The 23211-nt window shown below is 39.0% G+C and overlaps 1 protein-coding gene across 1 annotated transcript in view; it reads right to left on the reverse strand.

Annotated features, from left to right (window-relative positions):
- UBR1 (ubiquitin protein ligase E3 component n-recognin 1) overlaps positions 1 to 23211 on the reverse strand; it is a 204117-nt gene that overhangs the window by 170108 nt on the left and 10798 nt on the right. The window contains exons 2-3 of the mRNA XM_037018909.2: positions 12798 to 13054; positions 11056 to 11134 (exon numbers count right to left, since the gene is read on the reverse strand). Coding sequence (XP_036874804.2) covers positions 11056 to 11134; positions 12798 to 13054 — 336 coding nt within the window. The remainder of the gene's footprint in view (positions 1 to 11055; positions 11135 to 12797; positions 13055 to 23211) is intronic.

The following is a 23211-nucleotide window of genomic DNA, read 5'->3' on the forward strand; positions in this document are numbered from 1 at the left end:
TCCAACTTACTTGGCCAAATAAAAATTTGAATATCCAATGTCTTACCCAGTTTTCTGAAATTGTACTGGTCCACAAAATCCCAAAGCTTGGGAAGCATAGGCTTAGGAATCTTTAAATCTGAGTAACTGCAAAAGTCTGGTCTTAAGCTTTCAGTATCTTTCCCAGTTAATTTCCCAGAGTAAAAATAAGAAGAAATTAACAAGTTTCTCCTTGTCTCTACTTCTGGCATTCTTTCTTGAGTTCATCAGCATAAGCAAAATTTTAATTAATGGAGCTAACCAGGAAATATGGAATATAATCAATGATCAACTTTGTAAATCCCATTGGTATTAGCTTTGCAATCTTAGGAAAACATTTCAACCACACTGTATCACAGAGTCCTCAATCTGTTTTTTTCTTGGGCATGATAATAATAATAAAAATAATAATACCTATAGCCCATCACTTCCTGAGATAGAAGTGGTAATGTTGACACCAGTCTAAAAACATGAACAGCACTTTCAACTCTATGGAAGACATAGGCTATACAACTTTAAGATGTTATTTACATTTACACAGGACTTCAGCCAATTATTATGTCTGTCTAAGCCCAGAGTACAAAACTATTATTTGAGAAGTACATTTTAGCTCAAAGCTCAAAATAGAAATACCATTTAACCCAAGAATTCCACTTTTAGGAATTTACCCTAAGAATGCAGCAGCCTAGTTTGAAAAAGACAGATGCACCCCTATGTTTATCGCAGCACTATTTACAATAGCCAAGAAATGGAAGCAACCTAAGTGTCCATCAGTAGATGAATGGATAAAGAAGATGTGGTACATATACACAATGGAATATCATTCAGCTATAAGAAGAAGACAAATCCTAGCATTTGCAACAACATGGATGGAGCTAGAGGGTATTATGCTCAGTGAAATAAGCCAGTCGGAGAGAGACAAGTACCAAATGATTTTACTCATCTGTGGAGTATAAGAACAAAGAAAAACTGAAGGAACAAAACAGCAGCAGAATCACAGAACCCAAGAATGGACTAACAGTTACCAAAGGGAAAGAGACTGGGGAGGATGGGAGAGAAGGGACAGATAAGGGCGGGGTAAAAGAAAGGGGGTATTACGATTAGCATGTATAATGTGGTGGGGTGGCATAGGGAGGGCTGTGCAACACAGAGAAGACAAGTAGTGATTCTACAACATCTTACTATGCTGATGGACAGTGACTGTAATGGGGTTTGTTGGGGGGACTTGGTGATGGGGGGAGTCTAGTAAGCATAATGTTCTTCATGTAATTGTAGATTAATGATAACAACGACAACAAAAAAGATTGTCTAAAAGTGTATTAAGAAAGGAAAAAAGTTCTCAAGCTCCTTAGTAATTAGGAAAATTAAGACCATAGTGCTATATTATTATATACCCACCAGACTGGCTAACATTAAAAAGACTGACACCACCATATCTTACAAGAATGTGGAACAATGGAAATGTTGCCATAACTGCTGGAGAGCCTATAAATTGGAATAACCACTATGGAAAACAGTGTGACACTACCTACCATCACTGGAGATTCGTATACCCTAAAAGTCAGCAATTCTCTTCCAGATAAACACCTTGAGAAACTCCTGTACACGTATATCAAAATACACAAATAAGCGGAGCCAGGATGGCGGCGTGAGTAGAGCAGTGGAAATCTCCTCCCAAAAACACATAGAGCTATGAAAATATAACAAAGAAAAATCTTCCTAAAATAGAGACCACAGGACACAGGACAACATCCAGACCACATCCACACCTGCAAGAACCCAGCGCCTTGCGAAGGGGGTAAGATACAAGCCCCGGCCCGGCGGGACCCGAGCGCCCCTCCCCCCGGCTCCCGGCAGGTGGAAAGAAACCGGAGCGGTTTTTTTTTTTTTTGGCGAGCGCTTTTTGGAAGCCTTAAAGGGACGGGCCCCCATTGCTAGGGAGGCAGGGTGGCGGGACCGGTGAGCAGGTGCCTGGGAACGGCGCCTGAGGACAAAGAATATCCCGTGTTTCTCCCTGCGGGACCGGCGGGCGGGTGCCTGAGACCAGTGCCTGAGGACGGAGGAAATCGCGCGTTTTTCCACTTTTTTTTTTTTTCTCTTTTTGGCGAGCGCTTTTTGGAAGCCTTAAAGGGACAGGGACCCCAGTGCTAGGGAGGCAGGGTGGCGGGACTGGTGAGCGGGTGCCTGGGACCGGCGCCTGAGGACAAAGAATATCCCACATTTTTCCCTGTGGGACCGGTGGGCGGGTGCCTGAGACTGGCACTTGAGGACAGAGGAAATCGCGCGTTTTTCCCCTTTTTTTTTTCTCTTTTCTGCAAGTGCTTTTTGGAAGCCTAAAAGGGACAGGGACCCTGGTGCTAGGGAGGCAGGGCGGCGGGACTGGTGAGCGGGTGCCTGGGACTGGCACCTGAGGACAAAGAATCTCCCGCGTTTTTCCCTGTGGGACCGGTGGGTGGGTGCCTGAGACTGGCACCTGAGGACGGAAGAAATCGCGTGTTTTTCCCCTTTTTTTCTCTCTTTTTGGTGAGTGCTTTTTGGAAGCCTTAAAGGAACAGGGACTCCGGTGCTAGGGAGGCAGGGCAGCGGGACTGGTGAGCGGGTGCCTGGGACCAGTGCCTGAGGACAAAGAATATCGAGCGTTCCTTCCCTGCGGGACCGGTGGGTGGGTGCTTTTTGGAAGCCTTGAAAGGACAGGGACCCTGGTGCTAGGGAGACAGGGCAGCAGGACCAGTGAGCGGGTGCCTGGGACCGGCACCTGAGGACAAAAAAAAAAAAAAAAAAATCGCTTGTTTTTTCCTTTTTTTTTTTTTTCTTTCTTTCTGTTCCCTCTCTCATTGTTGCTGTTGTTGTTTTGGTTTGGAGAGTGCTTTTTGGAAGTCTTAAAGGGGCAGGACAGGTCACTTAGACCAGAGGCAGGGAATCTGGGGATCTCTGGGCACTCTAACCCCCTGGGCAGCAGGGAGCACAGAGGCCCCTTAAGGAGATAAATAGCCTCCTGGCCACGCCCCCTCCAACCGGGCTCCAGCATTTTGGAGGAACAGCCCCAGCCAGGCCATGCCCACAGCAACAGCGGAGATAAACCCCATAGCAACCGGGCAGGAAGCAGAAGCCCTGTCTGCGCACAGCTGCCCAGCACAAGCCACTAGAGGTCGCTATTCTCCCAGGAAAAGGCTACAAACCAACAAGAAGGGAAGCTCTTCCAGCGGTCACTTGTACCAGATCTGCAAACTATCTCTATCACCATGAAAAGGCAAAACTACAGGCAGACAAAGATCACAGAGACAACACCTGAGAAGGAGACAGACCTAACTAGTCCTCCTGAAAAAGAATTCAAAATAAAAATCATGAACATGCTGACAGAGATGCAGAGAAAAATGCAACAGCAATGGGATGAGATGCAGAGAAAAATGCAAGAGCAGTGGGATGAGAGGCAGAGAAAAATGCAAGAGCAGTGGGATGAAGTCCGGAAGGAGATCACAGATGTCAGGAAAGAGATCACAGAAGTGAAACAATCCCTGGAAGGATTTATAAGCAGAATGGATTAGATGCAAGAGGCCATTGAAGGAATAGAAGCCAGAGAACAGGAACGTATAAAAGCTGACATAGAGAGAGATAAAAGGATCTCCAGGAATGAAACAACACTAAGAGAAATATGTGACCATTAAAAAGGAATAACATTCGTATTATAGGGATACCAGAAGAGGAAGAAAGAGGAAAAGGAATAGAAAGTGTCTTTGAAGAAATAATTGCTGAAAACTTCCCCAAACTGGGGGAGGAAATAATCGAACAGACCATGGAATTACACAGAACCCCCAACAGAAAGGATCCAAGGAGGACAACACCAAGCCACATAGTAATTAAAATGGCAAGGATCAAGGACAAGGAAAGAGTTTTAAAGGCAGCTAGAGAGAAAAAGGTCACCTATAAAGGAAAACCAATCAGGCTAACATCAGACTTCTCAACAGAAACCCTACAGGCCAGAAGAGAATGGCATGATATACTTAATGCAATGAAACAGAAGGTCCTTGAACCAAGAATACTGTATCCAGCACGACTATCATTTAAATATGATGGTGGGATTAAACAATTCCCAGACAAGCAAAAGCTGAGGGAATTTGCTTCCCACAAACCACCTCTACAGGGCATCCTACAGGGACTGCTCTAGATGGGAGCACCCCTAAAAAGAGCACAGAACAAAACACACAACATATGAAGAATGGAGGAGGAGGAATAAGAAGGGAGAGAAGAAAAGAATCTCCAGACAGTGTATATAACAGCTCAATAAGCGAGCTAAGTTAGGCAGTAAGATACTAAAGAAGCTAACCTTGAACCTTTGGTAACCACGAATCTAAAGCCTACAATGGCAATAAGTACATATCTCTCAATAGTCACCCTAAATGTAAATGGACTTAATGCACCAATCAAAAGACATAGTGTAATAGAATGGATAAAAAAGCAAGACCCATCTATATGCTGCTTACAAGAAACTCACCTTAAACCCAAAGATAAGCATAGACTAAAAGTCAAGGGATGGAAAAACATATTTCAGGCAAACAACAGTGAGAAGAAAGCAGGGGTTGCAGTACTAATATCAGACAAAATAGACTTCAAAACAAAGAAAGTAACAAGAGATAAAGAAGGCCACTACATAATGATAAAGGGCTCAGTCCAACAAGAGGATATAACCATTCTAAATATATATGCACCCAATACAGGAGCACCAGCATATGTGAAGCAAATACTAACAGAACTAAAGAGGGAAATAGACTGCAATGCATTCATTGTAGGAGACTTCAACACACCACTCACCCCAAAGGATAGATCCACCGGGCAGAAAATAAGTAAAGACACACAGGCACTGAACAACATACTAGAACAGATGGACCTAATAGACATCTATAGAACTCTACATCCAAAAGCAACAGGATATACATTCTTCTCAAGTGCACATGGAACATTCTCCAGAATAGACCACATACTAGCTCACAAAAAGAGCCTCAGTAAATTCCAAAATATTGAAATTCTACCAATCAATTTTTCAGACCACAAAGATATGAAAGTAGAAATAAATTCTACAAAGAAAACAAAAAGGCTCACAAACACATGGAGGCTTAACAACATGCTACTAAATAATCAATGGATCAATGAACAAATCAAAATAGAGATCAAGGAATATATAGAAACAAATGACAACAACAACACTAAGCCCCAACTTCTGTGGGATGCAGCGAAAGCAGTCTTAAGAGGAAAGTATATAGCAATCCAGGCACACTTGAAGAAGGAAGAACAATCCCAAATGAATAGTCTAACATCACAATTATTAAAACTGGAAAAAGAAGAACAAAGGAGGCCTAAAGTCAGCAGAAGGAGGGAGATAATAAAGATCAGAGAAGAAATAAACAAAATTGAGAAGAATAAAACAATAGCAAAAATCAACAAAACCAAGAGCTGGTTCTTTGAGAAAATAAACAAAATAGATAAGCCTCTAGCCCAACTTATTAAGAGAAAAAGAGAGTCAACACAAATCAACATAATCAGAAATGAGAATGGAAAAATCACGACAGACTCCACAGAAATACAAAGAATTATTAAAGACTACTATGAAAACCTATATGCCAACAGGCTGGAAAACCTAGAAGAAATAGACAACTTCCTAGAAAAATACAACCTCCCAAGACTGACCAAGGAAGAAACACAAAAGTTAAACAAACCAATTACAAGCAAAGAAATTGAAACAGTAATCAAAAAACTACCCAAGAACAAAACCCCGGGGCCGGACGGATTTACCTCAGAATTTTATCAGACACACAGAGAAGACATAATACCCATTCTCCTTAAAGTGTTCCACAAAATAGAAGAAGAGGGAATACTCCCAAACTCATTCTATGAGGCCAACATCACCCTAATACCAAAACCAGGCAAAGAGCCCACCAAAAAAGAAAATTACAGACCAATATCCCTGATGAATGTAGATGCAAAAATACTCAATAAAATATTAGCAAACAGAATTCAACAGTATATCAAAAGGATCATACACCATGACCAAGTGGGGTTCATCCCAGGGATGCAAGGATGGTACAACATTCGAAAATCCATCAACATCATCCACCACATCAACAAAAAGAAAGACAAAAACCACATGATCATCTCCATAGATGCTGAAAAAGCATTTGACAAAATTCAACATCCATTCATGATAAAAACTCTCAGCAAAATAGGAATAGAGGGCAAGTACCTCAACATAATAAAGGCCATATATGATAAACCCACAGCCAGCATTATACTGAACAGCGAGAAGCTGAAAGCATTTCCACTGAGATCGGGAACCAGACAGGGATGCCCACTCTCCCCACTGTTATTTAACATAATACTGGAGATCCTAGCCACGGCAATCAGACAAAACAAAGAAATACAAGGAATCCAGATTGGTAAAGAAGAAGTTAAACTGTCACTATTTGCAGATGATATGATACTGTACATAAAAAACCCTAAAGACTCCACTCCAAAACTACGAGAACTGATATCGGAATACAGCAAAGTTGCAGGATACAAAATTAACACACAGAAATCTGTAGCTTTCCTATACACTAACAATGAATCAATAGAAAGAGAAATCAGGAAAACAATTCCATTCACCATTGCATCAAAAAGAATAAAATACCTAGGAATAAACCTAACCAAAGAAGTGAAAGACTTATACTCTGAAAACTACAAGTCACTCTTAAGAGAAATTAAAGGGGACACTAATAAATGGAAACTCATCCCATGCTCATGGCTAGGAAGAATTAATATCGTCAAAATGGCCATCCTGCCCAAAGCAATATACAGATTTGATGCAATCCCTCTCAAATTACCAGCAACATTCTTCAATGAATTGGAACAAATAATTCAAAAACTCATATGGAAACACCAAAGACCCCGAATAGCCAAAGCAATCCTGAAAAAGAAGAATAAAGTAGGGGGGATCTCACTCCCCAACTTCAAGCTCTACTACAAAGCCATAGTAATCAAGACAATTTGGTACTGGCACAAGAACAGAGCCACAGACCAGTGGAACAGATTAGAGACCCCAGAAATTAACCCAAACATATATGGTCAATTAATATTTGATAAAGGAGCCATGGACATACAATGGCAAAATGACAGTCTCTTCAACAGATGGTGCTGGCAAAACTGGACAGCTACACGTAGGAGAATGAAACTGGACCATTGTCTAACCCCATATACAAAGGTAAACTCAAAATGGATCAAAGACCTGAATGTAAGTCATGAAACCATTAAACTCTTGGAAAAAAACATAGGCAAAAACCTTTTAGACATAAACATGAGTGACCTCTTCTTGAACATATCTCCCCGGGCAAGGAAAACAACAGCAAAAATGAGCAAGTGGGACTACATTAAGCTGAAAAGCTTCTGTACAGCGAAAGACACCATCAATAGAACAAAAAGGAACCCTACAGTATGGGAGAATATATTTGAAAATGACAGATCCGATAAAGGCTTGACGTCCAGAATATATAAAGAGCTCACACGCCTCAACAAACAAAAAACAAATAACCCAATTAAAAAATGGGCAGAGGAACTGAACAGACAGTTCTCCAAAAAAGAAATACAGATGGCCAAGAGACACATGAAAAGATGCTCCACATCGCTAATTATCAGAGAAATGCAAATTAAAACTACAATGAGGTATCACCTCACACCAGTAAGGATAGCTGCCATCCAAAAGACAAACAACAACAAATGCTGGCGAGGCTGTGGAGAAAGGGGAACCCTCCTACACTGCTGGTGGGAATGTAAATTAGTTCAACCATTGTGGAAAGCAGTATGGAGGTGCATCAAAATGCTCAAAACAGACCTACCATTTGACCCAGGAATTCCACTCCTAGGAATTTACCCTAGGAACGCAGCAATCAAGTTTGAGAAAGACAGATGCACTCCTATGTTTATCGCAGCACTATTTACAATAGCCATGAATTGGAAGCAACCTAAATGTCCATCGGTAGATGAATGGATAAAGAAGATGTGGTACATATACACAATGGAATACTACTCAGCCATAAGAAGTGGAAAAATCCAACCATTTGCAGCAACATGGATGGAGCTGGAGAGTATTATGCTCAGCGAAATAAGCCAAGCGGAGAAAGAGAAATACCAAATGATTTCACTCATCTGAGGAGTATAGGAACAAAGGAAAAACTGAAGGAACAAAACAGCAGTGGAATTACAGAACCCAAAAATGGACTAAGAGGTACCAAAGGGAAAGGAACTGGGGAGGATGGGTGGGCAGGGAGGGATAAGGGGGGGGGAAGAAGAAGGGGGGTATTAAGATTAGCATGCATGGGGGGGAGGGAGAAAGGGGAGGGTGGGCTGCACAACACAGAGAGGACAAGTAGTGACTCTACAACATTTTGCTAAGCTGATGGACAGTAACCGTAATGTGGTTGTTAGGGGGGACCTGATATAGGGGAGAGCATAGTAAACATAGTATTCTTCATGTAAGTGTAGATTAAAAATTAAAAAAAAAAAAAAAGAAAGAAAGAAATAAAGAAAAGGGGGATTACTCCTTAACAGGATAAAACTATTGGTAAATCAAAGATCAACGCATGCTTTAAATATCCTTAACGTTGATCACTTAAAGGGTGTCAGATGATCAGCTATGGAGGTACTCTTTTCTGATAATATTCCTTTCTCTTAATTAAAAAAAAAAAAAAAAGCAGTTACTGTGTGCTGACCTCCAATGAGTTCTGCACAGTGGTATAGAGGGCATGTCAAAGTGTGGGCAAAGGGTCTGTTTGTTTCCATGCAGAAGATCAAGGCCTAGCTTGGATACCCAGAAAATGAACTAAGATACGATATGAGGAGGAGCTTCCGGCATCAGCACTCTCTGGAGGACTCATGCCGGGGGATGATCATCAAAAAGCCTCCACAGGGATCCGGGCGATGCTGCGGTCGTGGCTGCGTCCACCCCACCGTTTCCTGGACTTGCCATTGGAATGAGGAGGGAGATGTCTAGGCTGGCATGTGCATACAGTGAGACAACGAATTTGACCGGATCTGTACTGTTGGAACTCAACCAGGAGTTGGGAGGGGTGCAAGTTGTAGCACTCCAAAATCTCATGACTATAGACTATCTATGGTTAGAAGAACATATGGGATGTGAACAGATCCCACAAATGGGCTGCTTTAATTTGTCTGATTTCTCTCAGACTGTTCAAGTACAGTTGGACAATATCCATCATATCATAGACAAATTTTCACAAATGCCTAGGGTGCCTAAATGGTTTTCTTGGCTTCACTGGACATGGATGGTAATTATAGATTTGCTTTGTTTATGTCACCGTATTCCTATTATGTTAATATGTGTGTACAAATTAGTTAGTAGTTTAAAACCTATACATACTTAAGGTACTCTACAAGAAGATATGTCAAAGAAATAATCAATCCTCCCAAGTTTCCTTCATATGCTACATCTATAGCTTTTCTTCTTCCTTCCTAATTACAACCCTTAAATAGATTTCGTGCCTCATATCGAATTTACCGAGTATCATAATTCCTCCAGGTGGTAAAGATACCTCGAGACAAGTGCTGGGCATAGAAGCCACAGGGCATATATCTGCAAAGAAGTAAAAAGCTAACCTTTGCAAACAATATGGCTTCTCTCTCACTTACCAACTTTACATTTCCCTGTATGGCCCCGGAAGATGACTGGTTAGCCAGAGACGGGTAAGATTCCTCAAGGGAGGAACAACCTAAGACAGGCACAGTCGCAGAGGGGCCATCAGGTGAGAATTTGGGGATCAACAGAGGTGAGGCTCAGAACCTCACCCCCCCTGCTTTGAGAGAAATCTTCTGCATCCGTGGATGTCTTGCTGCCCTTGTCTAGCCTGGATTAATACTTAGTCCATAGGCACACACCTGATCATCTGATCATCTACATTTGCCTTCTTACAGCACTAAACTATGTTTTCTACCTTTATCTTGCATCTACCTACCACTTCAGCATTTTATTAAAAATAAAAATAATAATAATAATAGGAGAAATGTGGGATCAACATATAAATCAAGTACAAAAATCAAACGAATATTCTTATTTGACCTGATTGTTTATAGGTCATATTGCATGATCAAAACCGAAAGTTTCTGTGATGACTGCCCTTGTACTGTTCACCATGTAAGAATTTATTCACTATGTAAGAATTCGTTCACCATGTAAGAACTTGTTCGTTATGCTTCAGAAGATTGGAGACTGACGAGAATTAGGCTTCAGATGGATTAATGATTGTACATTGAGCGTTGACCCCCGTATACTGAATTTTATTGTTGTTAACAACCATTTGATCAATAAATATGAGATGCCCTCTAAAAAAAAAAAAAAAAAAATACACAAATAAGAATGTTCACAGCAGAATTGTTTATAATAGTCCCAAATTGGAAATAATTTACATATCCATATATAGTACAATGAATAAAGACATGGATTGTTGAACACTATAGGGTCAGTGGAAAATACAGCTATTTACATAACGCTGAGTGAAAGAAGGTACTCAAGAACAAGAAAAAGATACAGTATGATTCCACCTATATAAAGTTCGAAATCAAGTAAAAGTATTCAGTGTGATTCAGGTGATAAACTGACAGGGAAATCAAGGAAACATTATCACAAAACTCAGGAAAGAGATTATTGCAAAGAAAGAGGGACTATGATCTAGAGGGAACAAATGGGAGGACTCTGAGGCTATCAATGTCTAATTTCTTGACCTAAGTAGTGGTTACACAGGTATTCACTTTATAGTTATTTTTTTAACATGTTCATATCCTTTATATAATCTTTTATATAAAAATGATACATCTCACAAAAAAATTTAAGGGCTATCTCTTAAGGTAGTAGATATTCTATCACAGGATATTTAACCAGAACTAAAGGCTCACATATCAGAGCTGTTATAGAAGAATCTGAAGTATTGGTCAGGAATTTGGATTAGATGGCCATCAGACTCCTGGTAACCTAGAGATTTTTGTGATCTATTTTCATACCTTGTAACGATGGTTTTTATGAACACTATTCTGGAAGCAGTCCATACAGAGTACACATGTTGGATCAATTGCACAGTCCCTGAAAAAGATTGAAAATTAGATTCCAAAATGTAGATGACTCTTACGGTATGACTATAATATAATGTGAATAAGCTTCCTGTATGGTATGGTGCAAAAACTGAATATGAAAATACCTCAAAAACTGAATTCTAAATAATTTTAGCCTCATTTAGCCATATTTGAATATGTAAGTTTGGATGTTTGGTTTTGTTTCTTAAACCACCCTCATTACTTTGAGCTTACACCTGGTTTCAAACTGTTAAGCTGCAATACAAATTAGTTTTGTGAAAAAATGATCTGCTTTTGTTCATTATCTGCCATCATGTTACCCTAATACATTTATAAATACATTTTACAAACACTCATTATTCACTGGTAAATGAGGCTTGGATAAAGAAAACATTAGCTCAAAATGCAAAATTAATTTTTAAAATATTTTATTTAAAAGAAAAAGATGGATTTAGAAAGTTTTAAAAATGATTTTTTAAAAGGTAATAGGAACTAAAGATTGCCTACTAATATTTTCTGAAATATATGTGATGTACTGACCTATTTAGACTAGGATTTCTCAGCCTCGGCAGTACTGACATTGTGAACCACATAATCATTTCTTGGGGATAGAGGATATTAAAGCAGCAACCCTGGCCTCTCCCCACCAGATGTCAGTGCCATTCTTCCAATTGTGACAATTAAAAACGTCTCCATAACACTTTTGGAGAAATGAGGTCTGCAAATGTCCACTATGCTTTAACTGAAACTGACTGGGTTTCAGCTAAAATATACATATATCAAGATAAATGAACCTTACTATAAGCTAAATAGCAAAATAGTACACAAAATACAAAAGCTGGCATTTTTCCTGATTAAAGAATAGGATAAAGATAGCATGTTCTAAACAACTATTAGCTATACATAAACTAATCAAACCTAGAATTAAAGTGAAACCAAAAACAATTCTCCATTACTTATAAAGTCTAAAAATTTACAATCCTACCTAAAATATATCTAGTAATGGAAAAAAAAACTAAAGTGCTGCTAAAATCTAAAAGTTGAGAATTTCAGGCAGAAGTAAGGAGTAAACGAGCTCACTGTGTTACCATGATGTTTAAGGCGAATGTTCTCACAAAAGGCAAGAATCCTAAAACTGTTCTAATCTCCCCACCATCGGCCTCTTCTATCCAACTAAATTCTAACTGCCCCTAATGGTCTGTATCATTTGACACCAAATCTCATTTGGTGGCAAAAATGACCTTAAATGACATGAGACTACAGATATTATTTAAATCACTTGCTTTGACTATTTGTGGATTTCTTACAGAAATGCTGAGTTTGATTATAAGATCCTGCCCTGACTGCTGGGGAAGTGTTCACAATTCAGAGACACACTTGGCTGCAGTGCAAGGGTTTAAGATAAGTGTGTGTGGACTATGCAATAAACAAGGCAAAAATCTATCACTTACATAGTTTTGGAGAACAGGAAAGTAAGAGAGCTGTTGAAATACAAGCCATATACTAAAAAACAAGCTGTACAAGCAAAAACAGATGTGTAAGTGTATAATAAAAGGAAGTTAATAGGATTAAATATGTCATAAACAGTCAGAAACCCAAAAAAGTGCATCACGAAATAAATACAAAACACCAAGACTATAATTAAACCAATCCTGTAAATTTCTCATTCTTACCTACAAGAATATGTTGTCTCTCCACTTTTGAAAACCTTCCCACAGAGCTGAAATGCTCCACTGTGCTTCAATTTCTCTAAGCAAATATCTGGATCTTCTCCAAATAAGTACCATTCCAGTGGCGTGAATATTGACATTTGTATACTCTCCTCCTGCTTTTCCAAGTCTGGGTCCATTTCAGCAAAATAAATATCTGGTACCAACTGTGCCAAGTGGTGCAAGAAAGTAGTATCAAAATCAACTTGCTGATCCCACCACTGAAAGTAAAGAAAATGAAAATTAGACTTTGTTAGAAGTTCCTTTTTAAATATCTAGGGCCACAAGTAATAGCACAATTCTGTAATTTCAGAGAAAGTGATTTTTAATATATTTTTATATTATCCTTCACTAATACAAAAAGAAAGTGGGTAATTAAAAAGAAAAAGCATTGAAAATAAGTGGTTGCCCACATACCATAGATATGGAGAAAAGAAGAGTGGCTATAGTGGATGAGAATTACCCTTCCCTTCTGGAATAGCCAACTCCTGGTGCGTGAAAATGTTTCTATTATCAGTCAGAGGCTGTGGAAACAAGCATTCCCCATACTCTTGGTTTAATTGTTTTAAGGAACCATAGCATTTAAGAAAAAGAGATCAAAATGAATGAGTGCCAAACAGTTTTTAGAACATAAAAAGCACTAAACTAACTGTAAAAGAAAAAAATGTGGATAAACTGGATCTCATCAAGTAAACCCTTCTGCTCTTCAAAAGAAACTGTTAAAGATGCTGATTTGTCCTGCTAATGTGCAAATGAAAACATGCTCAACAACATTAGTCATTAAGGAAATGCAAAATTAAACTGACACTGAAATACCTCTACACACCTATTAGCACATACGTATAAAAGTAAAATAAAAAACTGACAATAACAAATAACAGAGGATGCACAAAACTGGAAAACGAAAGTGCTGGTAGGAACTGAAATTGGTACAGTCACTTTAAAAAAGAGTTCGATAGTTTCTTCATAGTTAAATATATACTTACTATATGACCCAGCAATCAAACCCCTATAAATCTATCTACCTAAGGAATGAAAATTTACATTCCTACAAAAACTTGCACATGAATACCAATTACAACAGCATTATTCATATTTGCCAAAAACTGCAAATGGCCCAATTGTCCTTCTGCTCGTGAATTATAAGCAAACTGTGGAACATCCAAACCATGGAACACTACGCAGCAATATAAGATGTTAATTATCAATACATGAAACACCAAAATGCTTTATTGTGGAAGAAGGCAAACTCAAAAGGGTATGTACTGCCTCTTAGCTGTTGTGGGACTATGTTGACAGCTTCTATGTGAATTGAGCAGAGCCCATCTCTGTACCAAATTCCTGATTCCCATAACAGATGGGTTAATAGAGTCTATATGCAGATTTCAGTATCATCACCATTCCATTGTTATCTTCAATCAAATGAGACAACTTTCTAAGTATCAAGAAATGCCATTAAAAAAGACATTCAGGGATTACTCATGGGCAACTTGGGCTTGGATATGAGGCCTGATTCCCCCAATCAATCTAACCAGCCCAATATTTTAAATGCTACTCAGAAATAGCAGGCTTAAATGAATAGAGGCCAGGTAAAACAGAAGAGGGTTGAGGGCATGACTCTCTACTATTAACGTGATATTGATAAATTTAGTTGCAGTTAACATCCATCTACTTAAATTAATATTGTTCATTTGAAATTAGTTTGACCTTCAGGTTAGTTTCATGTTTGTTTTATAGTTACATAAAAACTGGCATTTATGCCTCATTTTACATTTGTACATATTTATATCCAAAAAATTTTTTACAAAATTTAAAAGGCTATGTACTATATGTTTCCATTTACATGACATTCTAGAAAAGGTAAGAGTACTAGAAAGATGGAGGACAGTACAGTGGCTCCCAGATACTGACTACAAAGTAGAAGCAATGGAACTGTTCTATATCTGTATTACAGTGATGGCTACACAACTGTTGGCAAATGTCAAAACTCACAGAACTATACAATTAAAAATTATTTACTTTATGTAAATTTTGTGAGTAAAAAAGGACATAGTTTAAAAGACAAAAGAGAGACACACAGATTGAGAGAGAATATTTACAATAATACACTGAATACCTTCTCCCAAAGATCAAGAACAAGACCAAGATATCTATCCTTTCTTATTCAATATTGTACTGGACTGAAGGTCTTAGCTGTGTAAAATGTGTAATAAGAAGAAAAAATAAAAGGCATGATGACTGGAAAGAAGTAGAACTGTCTCTATTTAGAAACAATATGATTATCCTCAAGAAAATCCTAAGGAATCAATTAAAAAACACACACATTAGAATTTGTAAGTGAATTGAGCAAGCTTACATTACTAGATACAGTATCAATATATAAAGATCAACTGTATTTCTATATACTAGCAACAATTAGAAAAGGGAAATTTTAAAAACAGTATTCCAGTAGTATCAAAAAACAAAATTATATGTCAATTATGCTTCAATAAAAAGACATAAACTATATGGATCCTAATTTAATAAAAGATGTGTAAGACCTCTACATTGAAAACTACAAAATGTTGTCGAGAGAAATGTCTAAAACATTCAAGGAAATGAAGAGCTATATTATGATCATTGATTGCAAGGTTCAATACTGCTATGATGTCTATACCTCCCAAACTTATCTACAGATTCCACACAATGCCAGCAAGCTTTTTTGTAGAATTAACAAGCTGATTCTAAAATAAATATAGAAATGCAAAGGACTTACACTATTTGATTTCAGGACTTACTGTAAATACTAATTGAGACAGTGTGGTATTAGCATGAAAAAAGACATATCAATGGAACATAAGAGAGTCCAAAAATGAATCCACACACATATATATAGTCAATTGATTTTTTAAAAGGAATCAACACAATTCAAAGAAGAAAAGCTAATCTTTTCAATGGTATGGAAGCAAATAGATATCCTTATGAAAAAAATGAACTTTCGAAACTTTCACATCATACATAAAAATTAGTTTGAAATGGATTACAGACCTAAACATAAAAGCTAAAATTATAAAACTTCTTGATGAAAACATAGGGGAAAACTCTTGATATCTTTGGAGCAGGCCAAGATTTCTCGGACAGGGTACAAAAAGCATTAAGTGTGAAAAAAGTGCATAAAATGGACTTAATTAAAATTAAAAACTTCTCTTCAAAATGAACAGGAGTAACTGATACCTAATTCTCCTACTCAGTATGCATATTTCAAATTTTTTGTACAACCAAATAATGAAGATGAATTTTGAGATGGTGATATGTTAAAATGGACATATTTAGCTTCTTGAATCTATCTAGTTACACCTTCTAGGAAATTACACAGAAATAGGAGGCAGCAAAGAAGCATATTCATCATGCACTAATCTAATCTGCCAACAGGGCATGGGGCACCCACCCACAGACTATCTATATAGCTAAGGCCATGGGCCCTTTTGACACAGAACACTTGTCCCAAGCTGTGAGACTGACTGTTCAGGCCACTGAGAAGTGTTATTTAGATGAAAAATTATCAAGAGAATGAAGAAACCCAGAAAAAGTAATAGGGACAGAAAATTAGAACTCTCAGTCTGTAAAAACAAAGGCTAGATAATGTTTATAAAATCATAAAGACTTTTGACAAGGTGAACATATCTATGTTAGAGTAAATTAGCAAGTGTTCCCTAGAAGTGTTAAAAACAATTTTTCGGGGCAAAGGAAAGAAACTTGAATTTTATTTAGCTATGATAAACTCTTAAATCTTGTTCAAGGAGTTCTATAAACTAGCATATAATTAAAATTAAGAATTTACAGAGAGGCGGAGCCAAGATGGCGGCATGAGTAGGACAGTGGGAATCTCCTACCAAAAACATATATATTTATGAAAATACAATAAATACAACTATTCCTAAAAGAGACACCAGTGGATGCAGTACAACAGCCAGGATACACCTACATCCACGAGAACTCAGCATCACATGAAAGGGGTAAGATACAAGCCGCGGCCAGGTGGGACCTGAACGCTCCCCCACCCCAAAACCCAGCAGGAAGAAAGGAGTCGGAATGGTGAGGGAGTGAAAGCCCAGGACTGCTAAACAACCAGCTCTAGAAATTCGCACCCGGAATGCAGACACAAGGTGAATGGGGTGCTGGATATTAGAGAAACAGAAAAGCAAAACCTGTGGGCAGGTCCCCACAACCAGCGCCCCTGAGACAAAAGAAAAGCGAGTGCTTTCTGCAAGTCTTAAAGAGACAAGGAACCCACAGCTGGACGGAGTTGTCGTGGCACACATAGCCAGCAGCTGGGAATCTCGGGGAAACTTAGGCGCCCTAAACCCCGGGAAGGCAGTGCAGCTGAAGCCCCTCACGGCACTAAGCAGCCTGCCAGTCGTTCCTCCAACTGGCGCGGACCCTGACACACCAGCCCAGTAGCGGGAGAGTGGCAGCGCGTGCCAGGGACAGTGGCGCCAGAAGGGACCAAGAACAGATCCGTGTGCCAACGGCACCAGAGGAGACCAGGAGAGGCTTGTGCGAGCCCGCAGCAGTGCAACCGAACAGCCCGGGCTCGGCTCGTGCGCACCAGCACCAGGGGAGCCAGAGGAGCCCGGTAGAGGTCCGTGCGCACCTGCAGCGGAGCCAGAGGGAGCAGGCATGCTCCCAGCAGCCAACCATAATGCCAGCCCAAGGCACAGCCACCTGGGCCAGACCCAAAGGCTGCTGCTGGCACAGAGCTGCCTGGTGGATTTGCCGCTACCAGAGAGGAGCACACCTGGCATGCCTGCCACTCCCCACAGGGCTCTGCACTGCTCTAACGGACACCCCGCCCACAGCAGCTTAGGGGACTAACCCGGTGGCTGCTCCAGGAGTGCGGGTAACCATCACAGGCAGCAGAGAAGGGCAAGGCATCCAGCAGGCAGGAAAGGACTTTCTTCTACCAGCTGAGACACCTGCAACCTGCCTACAGCCACTGCTATCACCATGAAACGGCAAAAAAATTTGGTCCAGTCCAAGATACTTCAAACAACACCTGAGAAAGGATCTGCAGAGGCAGACCTAACCAGCCTCCCTGAAAAAGAATTCAAAATAAAAATCATAAACATGCTGACAGAGCTACGGAGAAATATGCAAGAGCTAAGGGATGAAGTCTGGAGTGAGATTACAGACATCCGGAGGGAGATTACAGAAGTGAAACAAACTCTGGAAGGATTTATAAGCAGAATGGATAAGATGCAAGAGGTCACTGATGGAATAGAAACCAGAGAACATGAACACATAGAAGCTGACCCAGAGAGAGATAAAAGGACCTCCAGGAATGAAACAATATTAACAGAACTGTGTGACCAATCCAAAAGGAACAATATCCACATTATAGGGGTACTAGAAGAAGAAGAGAGAGAAAAAAGGACAGAAAGTGTCTTTGAAGAAATAATTGCTGAGAACTTCCCCAAACTGGGGGAGGAAATAGTTGCTCAGACTACAGAGGCACACAGAACTTCCGAGAGACGGGATCCAAAGAGGACAACACCAAGACACGTAATACTTAAAATGGTAAACATCAAGGACAAGGACACAGTATTAAAGGCAGCCAGAGAGAGGAAAAAGGTCACCTACAAAGGAAAACCCATCAGGCTATCATCAGACTTCTCAACAGAAACTGTACAGGCAGAAGAGAATGGCATGATATATTTAATGCAATGAAACAGAAGGGCCTTGAACCAAGAACACTGTATCCAGCACAATTATCATTTAAATATGAAGGGGGGACTAAACAATTCCCAGACAAGCAAAAGTTGAGGGAATTTGCCTCCCACAAACCACCTCTACAGGGTATGTTACAGGGACTGCTCTAGATGGGAGCACTCCTAAAAAGAGCACAGAACAAAACACCCAACATATGAAGAATGGAGGAGGAGGAAAAAGAAGGGAAAGAAATAATCATCAGACTGTGTTTATAACAACTCAATAAGTGAGTGAGGTCAGACAGTAAGGTAGTAAACAAGCTAACCTTGAACCTTTGGTAACCACAAATCTAAAGCCTGCAATGGCAATAAGTACATATCTTTCAATAATCACCCTAAATGTAAATGGACTGAATGCACCAATCAAAAGACACAGAGTAATAGAATGGATAAAAAAGCAAGACCCATCTATATGCTGTTTACAAGAGACTCACCTCAAACCCAAAGACATGCACAGATTAAAAGTCAAGGGATGGAGAAGGATATTTCATGCAAACAACAAAGAGAAAAAAGAAGGTGTTGCAATACTAGTATCAGACAAATTAGACCTCAAAATAAAGAAAGTAACAAGAGATAAAGAAGGACATTACATAATGATAAAGGGCTCAGTCCAACAAGAGGACAGAACCATTATAAACATATATGCACCCAATACAGGAGCACCAATATATGTGAAACAAATACTGACAGAATTAAAGGAGGAAATAGAATGCAATGCATTCATTTTGGGAGACTTTAACACACCACTCACTCCAAAGGACAGATCCACCAGACAGAAAATAAGTAAGGACACAGAGGCACTGAACAACACACTAGAACAGATGGACCTAATAGACATCTACAGAACTCTACATCCAAAAGCAACAGGATATACATTCTTCTCAAGTGCACAAGGAACATTCTCCAGAATAGACCACATATTGGCCACAAAAAGAGCATCAGTAAATTCCAAAAGATTGAAATCCTACCAACCAACTTTTCAGATCACAAAGGCATAAAACTAGAAATAAATTGTACAAAGAAAGCAAAAAGGCTCACAAACACATGGAGGCTTAACAACATGCTCCTAAATAATCAATGGATCAATGACCAAATTAAAATGGAGATCCAGCAATATATGGAAACAAATGACAACAACAACACAAAGCCCCAAAAGCAGCCTTATGAGGAAAGTATACAGCAATCCAGGCATATTTAAAGAAGGAAGAACAATTCCAAATGAATAGTCTAATGTCACAATTATCGAAACTGGAAAAAGAACAAATGAGGCCTAAGGTCAGCAGACGGAGGGGCATAATAAAGATCAGAGAAGAAATAACCAATGAAACCAAGAGTTGGTTGTTCGAGAAAATAAACAAAATAGATAAGCCTCTAGCCAGACTTATTAAGAGAAAAAGAGAGTCAACACACATCAACAGAATCAGAAACGAGAAAGGAAAAATCACGACAGACCCCACAGAAATACAAAGAATTATTAGAGAATACTATGAAAACCTATATGCTAACAAGCTGGAAAACGTAGGAGAAATGGACAACTTCCTAGAAAAATACCACCTTCCAAGACTGACTCAGAAAGAAACAGAAAATCTAAACAGACCAATTACCAGTAACGAAATTGAAGCGGTAATCAAAAAACTACCCAAGAACAAAACCCCCGGGCCAGAAGGATTGATCTCAGAATTTTATCAGACATACAGAGAAGACATAACAACCATTCTCCTTAAAGTTTTCCAAAAAATTGAAGAGGAGGGAATACTCCCAAACTCATTCTATGAAGCCAACATCACCCTAACACCAAAACCAGGCAAAGACCCCACCAAAAAAGAAAACTACAGACCAATATCCCTGATGAACGTAGATGCAAAAATACTCAACAAAATATTAGAAAACCGAATTCAAAAATACATCAAGAGGATCGTACACCATGACCAAGTGGGATTCATCCCAGGGATGCAAGGATGGTGCAACATTCGAAAATCCATCAAAATCATCCGCCACATCAACAAAAAGAAGGACAAAACCACATGATCATCTCCATAGATGCTGAAAAAGCATTTGACAAAATTCAACATCCATTCATGATAAAAACTCTCAACAAAATGGGCATAGAAGGCAAGTACCTCAACATAATAAAGGCCATACATGATAAACCCACAGCTAACATCATACTGAACAGTGAGAGGCTGAAACCTTTTCCTCTGAGATCGGAAACAAGACAGGGATGCCCACTCTCCCCACTGTTATTCAATGTGGTACTGGTAGTCCTAGCCACGGCAATCAGACAAAACAAAGAAATACAAGGAATCCAGATTGGTAAAGTAGAAGTCAAACTGTCACTATTTGCAGATGACATGATATTGTACATAAAAAACCCTAAAGACTCCACTCCAAAACTACTAGAACTGATATCAGAATACAGCAAAGTTGCAGGATACAAAATTAACACACAGAAATCTGTAGCTTTCCTATACACTAACAATGAATCAATAGAAAGAGAAATCAGGAAAACAATTCCATTCACCATTGCATCAAAAAGAATAAAATACCTAGGAATAAACCTAACCAAAGAAGTGAAAGACTTATACTCTGAAAACTACAAGTCACTCTTAAGAGAAATTAAAGGGGACCAGTGGAACAGAATAGAGACCCCAAACATTAACCCAAACATATATGGCCAATTAATATACAATAAAGGAGCCATGGACATACAATGGGGAAATGACAGTCTCTTCAACAGATGGTGATGGCAAAACTGGACAGCTACATGTAAGAGAATGAAACTGGATCACTGTCTAACCCCATACACAAAAGTAAACTCCAAATGGATCAAAGACCTGAATGTAAGTCATGAAACCATAAAACTCTTAGAAAAAAACATAGGCAAAAATCTCATGGACATAAACATGAGCGACTTCTTCATGAACATATCTCCCCGGGCAAGGGAAACAAAAGCAAAAATGAACAAGTGGGACTATATCAAGCTGAAAAGCTTCTGTACAGCAAAGGACACCATCAATACAACAAAAAGGTATCCTACAGTATGGGAGAATATATTCATAAATGACAGATCCGACAAAAGATTGACATCCAAAATATATAAAGAGCTCACACACCTCAACAAACAAAAAGCAAATAATCCAATTAAAAAATGGGCTGAGGAGCTGAATACACAGTTCTCTAAAGAAGAAATCCAGATGGCCAAAAGGCACATGAAAAGATGTTCCATATCGCTAATCATCAGAGAAATGCAAATTAAAACCACAATGAGATATCACCTCACACCAGTAAGGATCGCCATCATCAAAAAGATAAACAACAAGAAATGTTGGCGAGGTTGTGGAGAAAGGGGAACCCTCCTACACTGTTGGTGGGAATGTAAATTTGTTCAACCATTGTGGAAAGCATTATGGAGGTTCCTCAGAATGCTCAAAATAGAAATACCATTTGACCCAGGAATTCCACTTCTAGGAATTTACCCTAAGAATGCAGCACTCCAGTTTGAAAAAGACAGATGCACCCCTATGTTTATCGCTGCACTATTTACAATAGCCAAGATATGGAAGCAGCCTAAATGTCCATCAGTAGATGAATGGATAAAGAAGATGTGATACATATACATAATGGAATATTATTCAGCCATAAGAAGAACACAAACCCTACCATTTGCAACAAGATGGATGGAGCTAGAGGGTATTCTTCTCAGTGAAATAAGCCAGGCAGAGAGAGACAAGTACCAAATGATTTCACTCATATGTGGAGTATAAGAACAAAGGAAAACTGAAGGAACAAAACAGCAGCAGAATCACAGAACCCAAGAATGGACTAATAGTTACCAAAGGGAAAGGGACTAGGGAGGATGGGAGGGAAGGGAGGGATAAGGATGGGGAAAAAGAAAGGGGGTATTACAATTAGCATGTATAGTGTGTGGGGGGTACGGGGAGAGCTGCGCAACACAGAGAAGACAAGTAGTGATTTTACAGCATCTTACTACGCAGATGAACAGTGACTGTGAAGGGGAATGTGGGGGGGACTTGGTGAAGAGGGGAGCCTAGTAAACATAATGTTCTTCATGTAATTGTGGATTAATGATACCAAAAAAAAAATTATGTCTATAGTACATCCTGAATATGTTTTTGAAATGGGTATGAAATAAGGAGTGAATTTACTTTTACTTTTCATTAAATGGTAACTTTTCTTTAAAAAAAAAAAAGTATTTACATAAGGTTACATAACAGGTAATTAAGGAAAGATACAGTTGTTTGATTATGCATAAGGCTTTCTGAGTTTCCTCTCCCAAAGCTCAATACACCATCTATAAATAAGTTCAACTCAATAAAACTTTAAATAAAATATACTATGCCAATTAGGTATTATTATAGGTATCAAATTATGCCATTCTCTCTGACAGGCAATTCTGAGATAGCTAAAAGTTTTCATTTATAGATTCTTTGACCCAGAAATTCCCACTCCTAGGAACTACTTACTCAGATAAATATGTAAAAAGAAATATATCCAAGTGTTTCATTTGCAGCATTATTTATAATAGTAAAAGACTGAAAACAACCTGTATGTCCCACAAAAGAGCTGAATAAATTATGGTACATAAATTCAATGCAGCCATTAAAAAGAGG

This window comes from Manis javanica, chromosome 8, assembly GCF_040802235.1.
Source record: "Manis javanica isolate MJ-LG chromosome 8, MJ_LKY, whole genome shotgun sequence".
NCBI classification, from domain to species: Eukaryota; Metazoa; Chordata; class Mammalia; order Pholidota; family Manidae; genus Manis; species Manis javanica.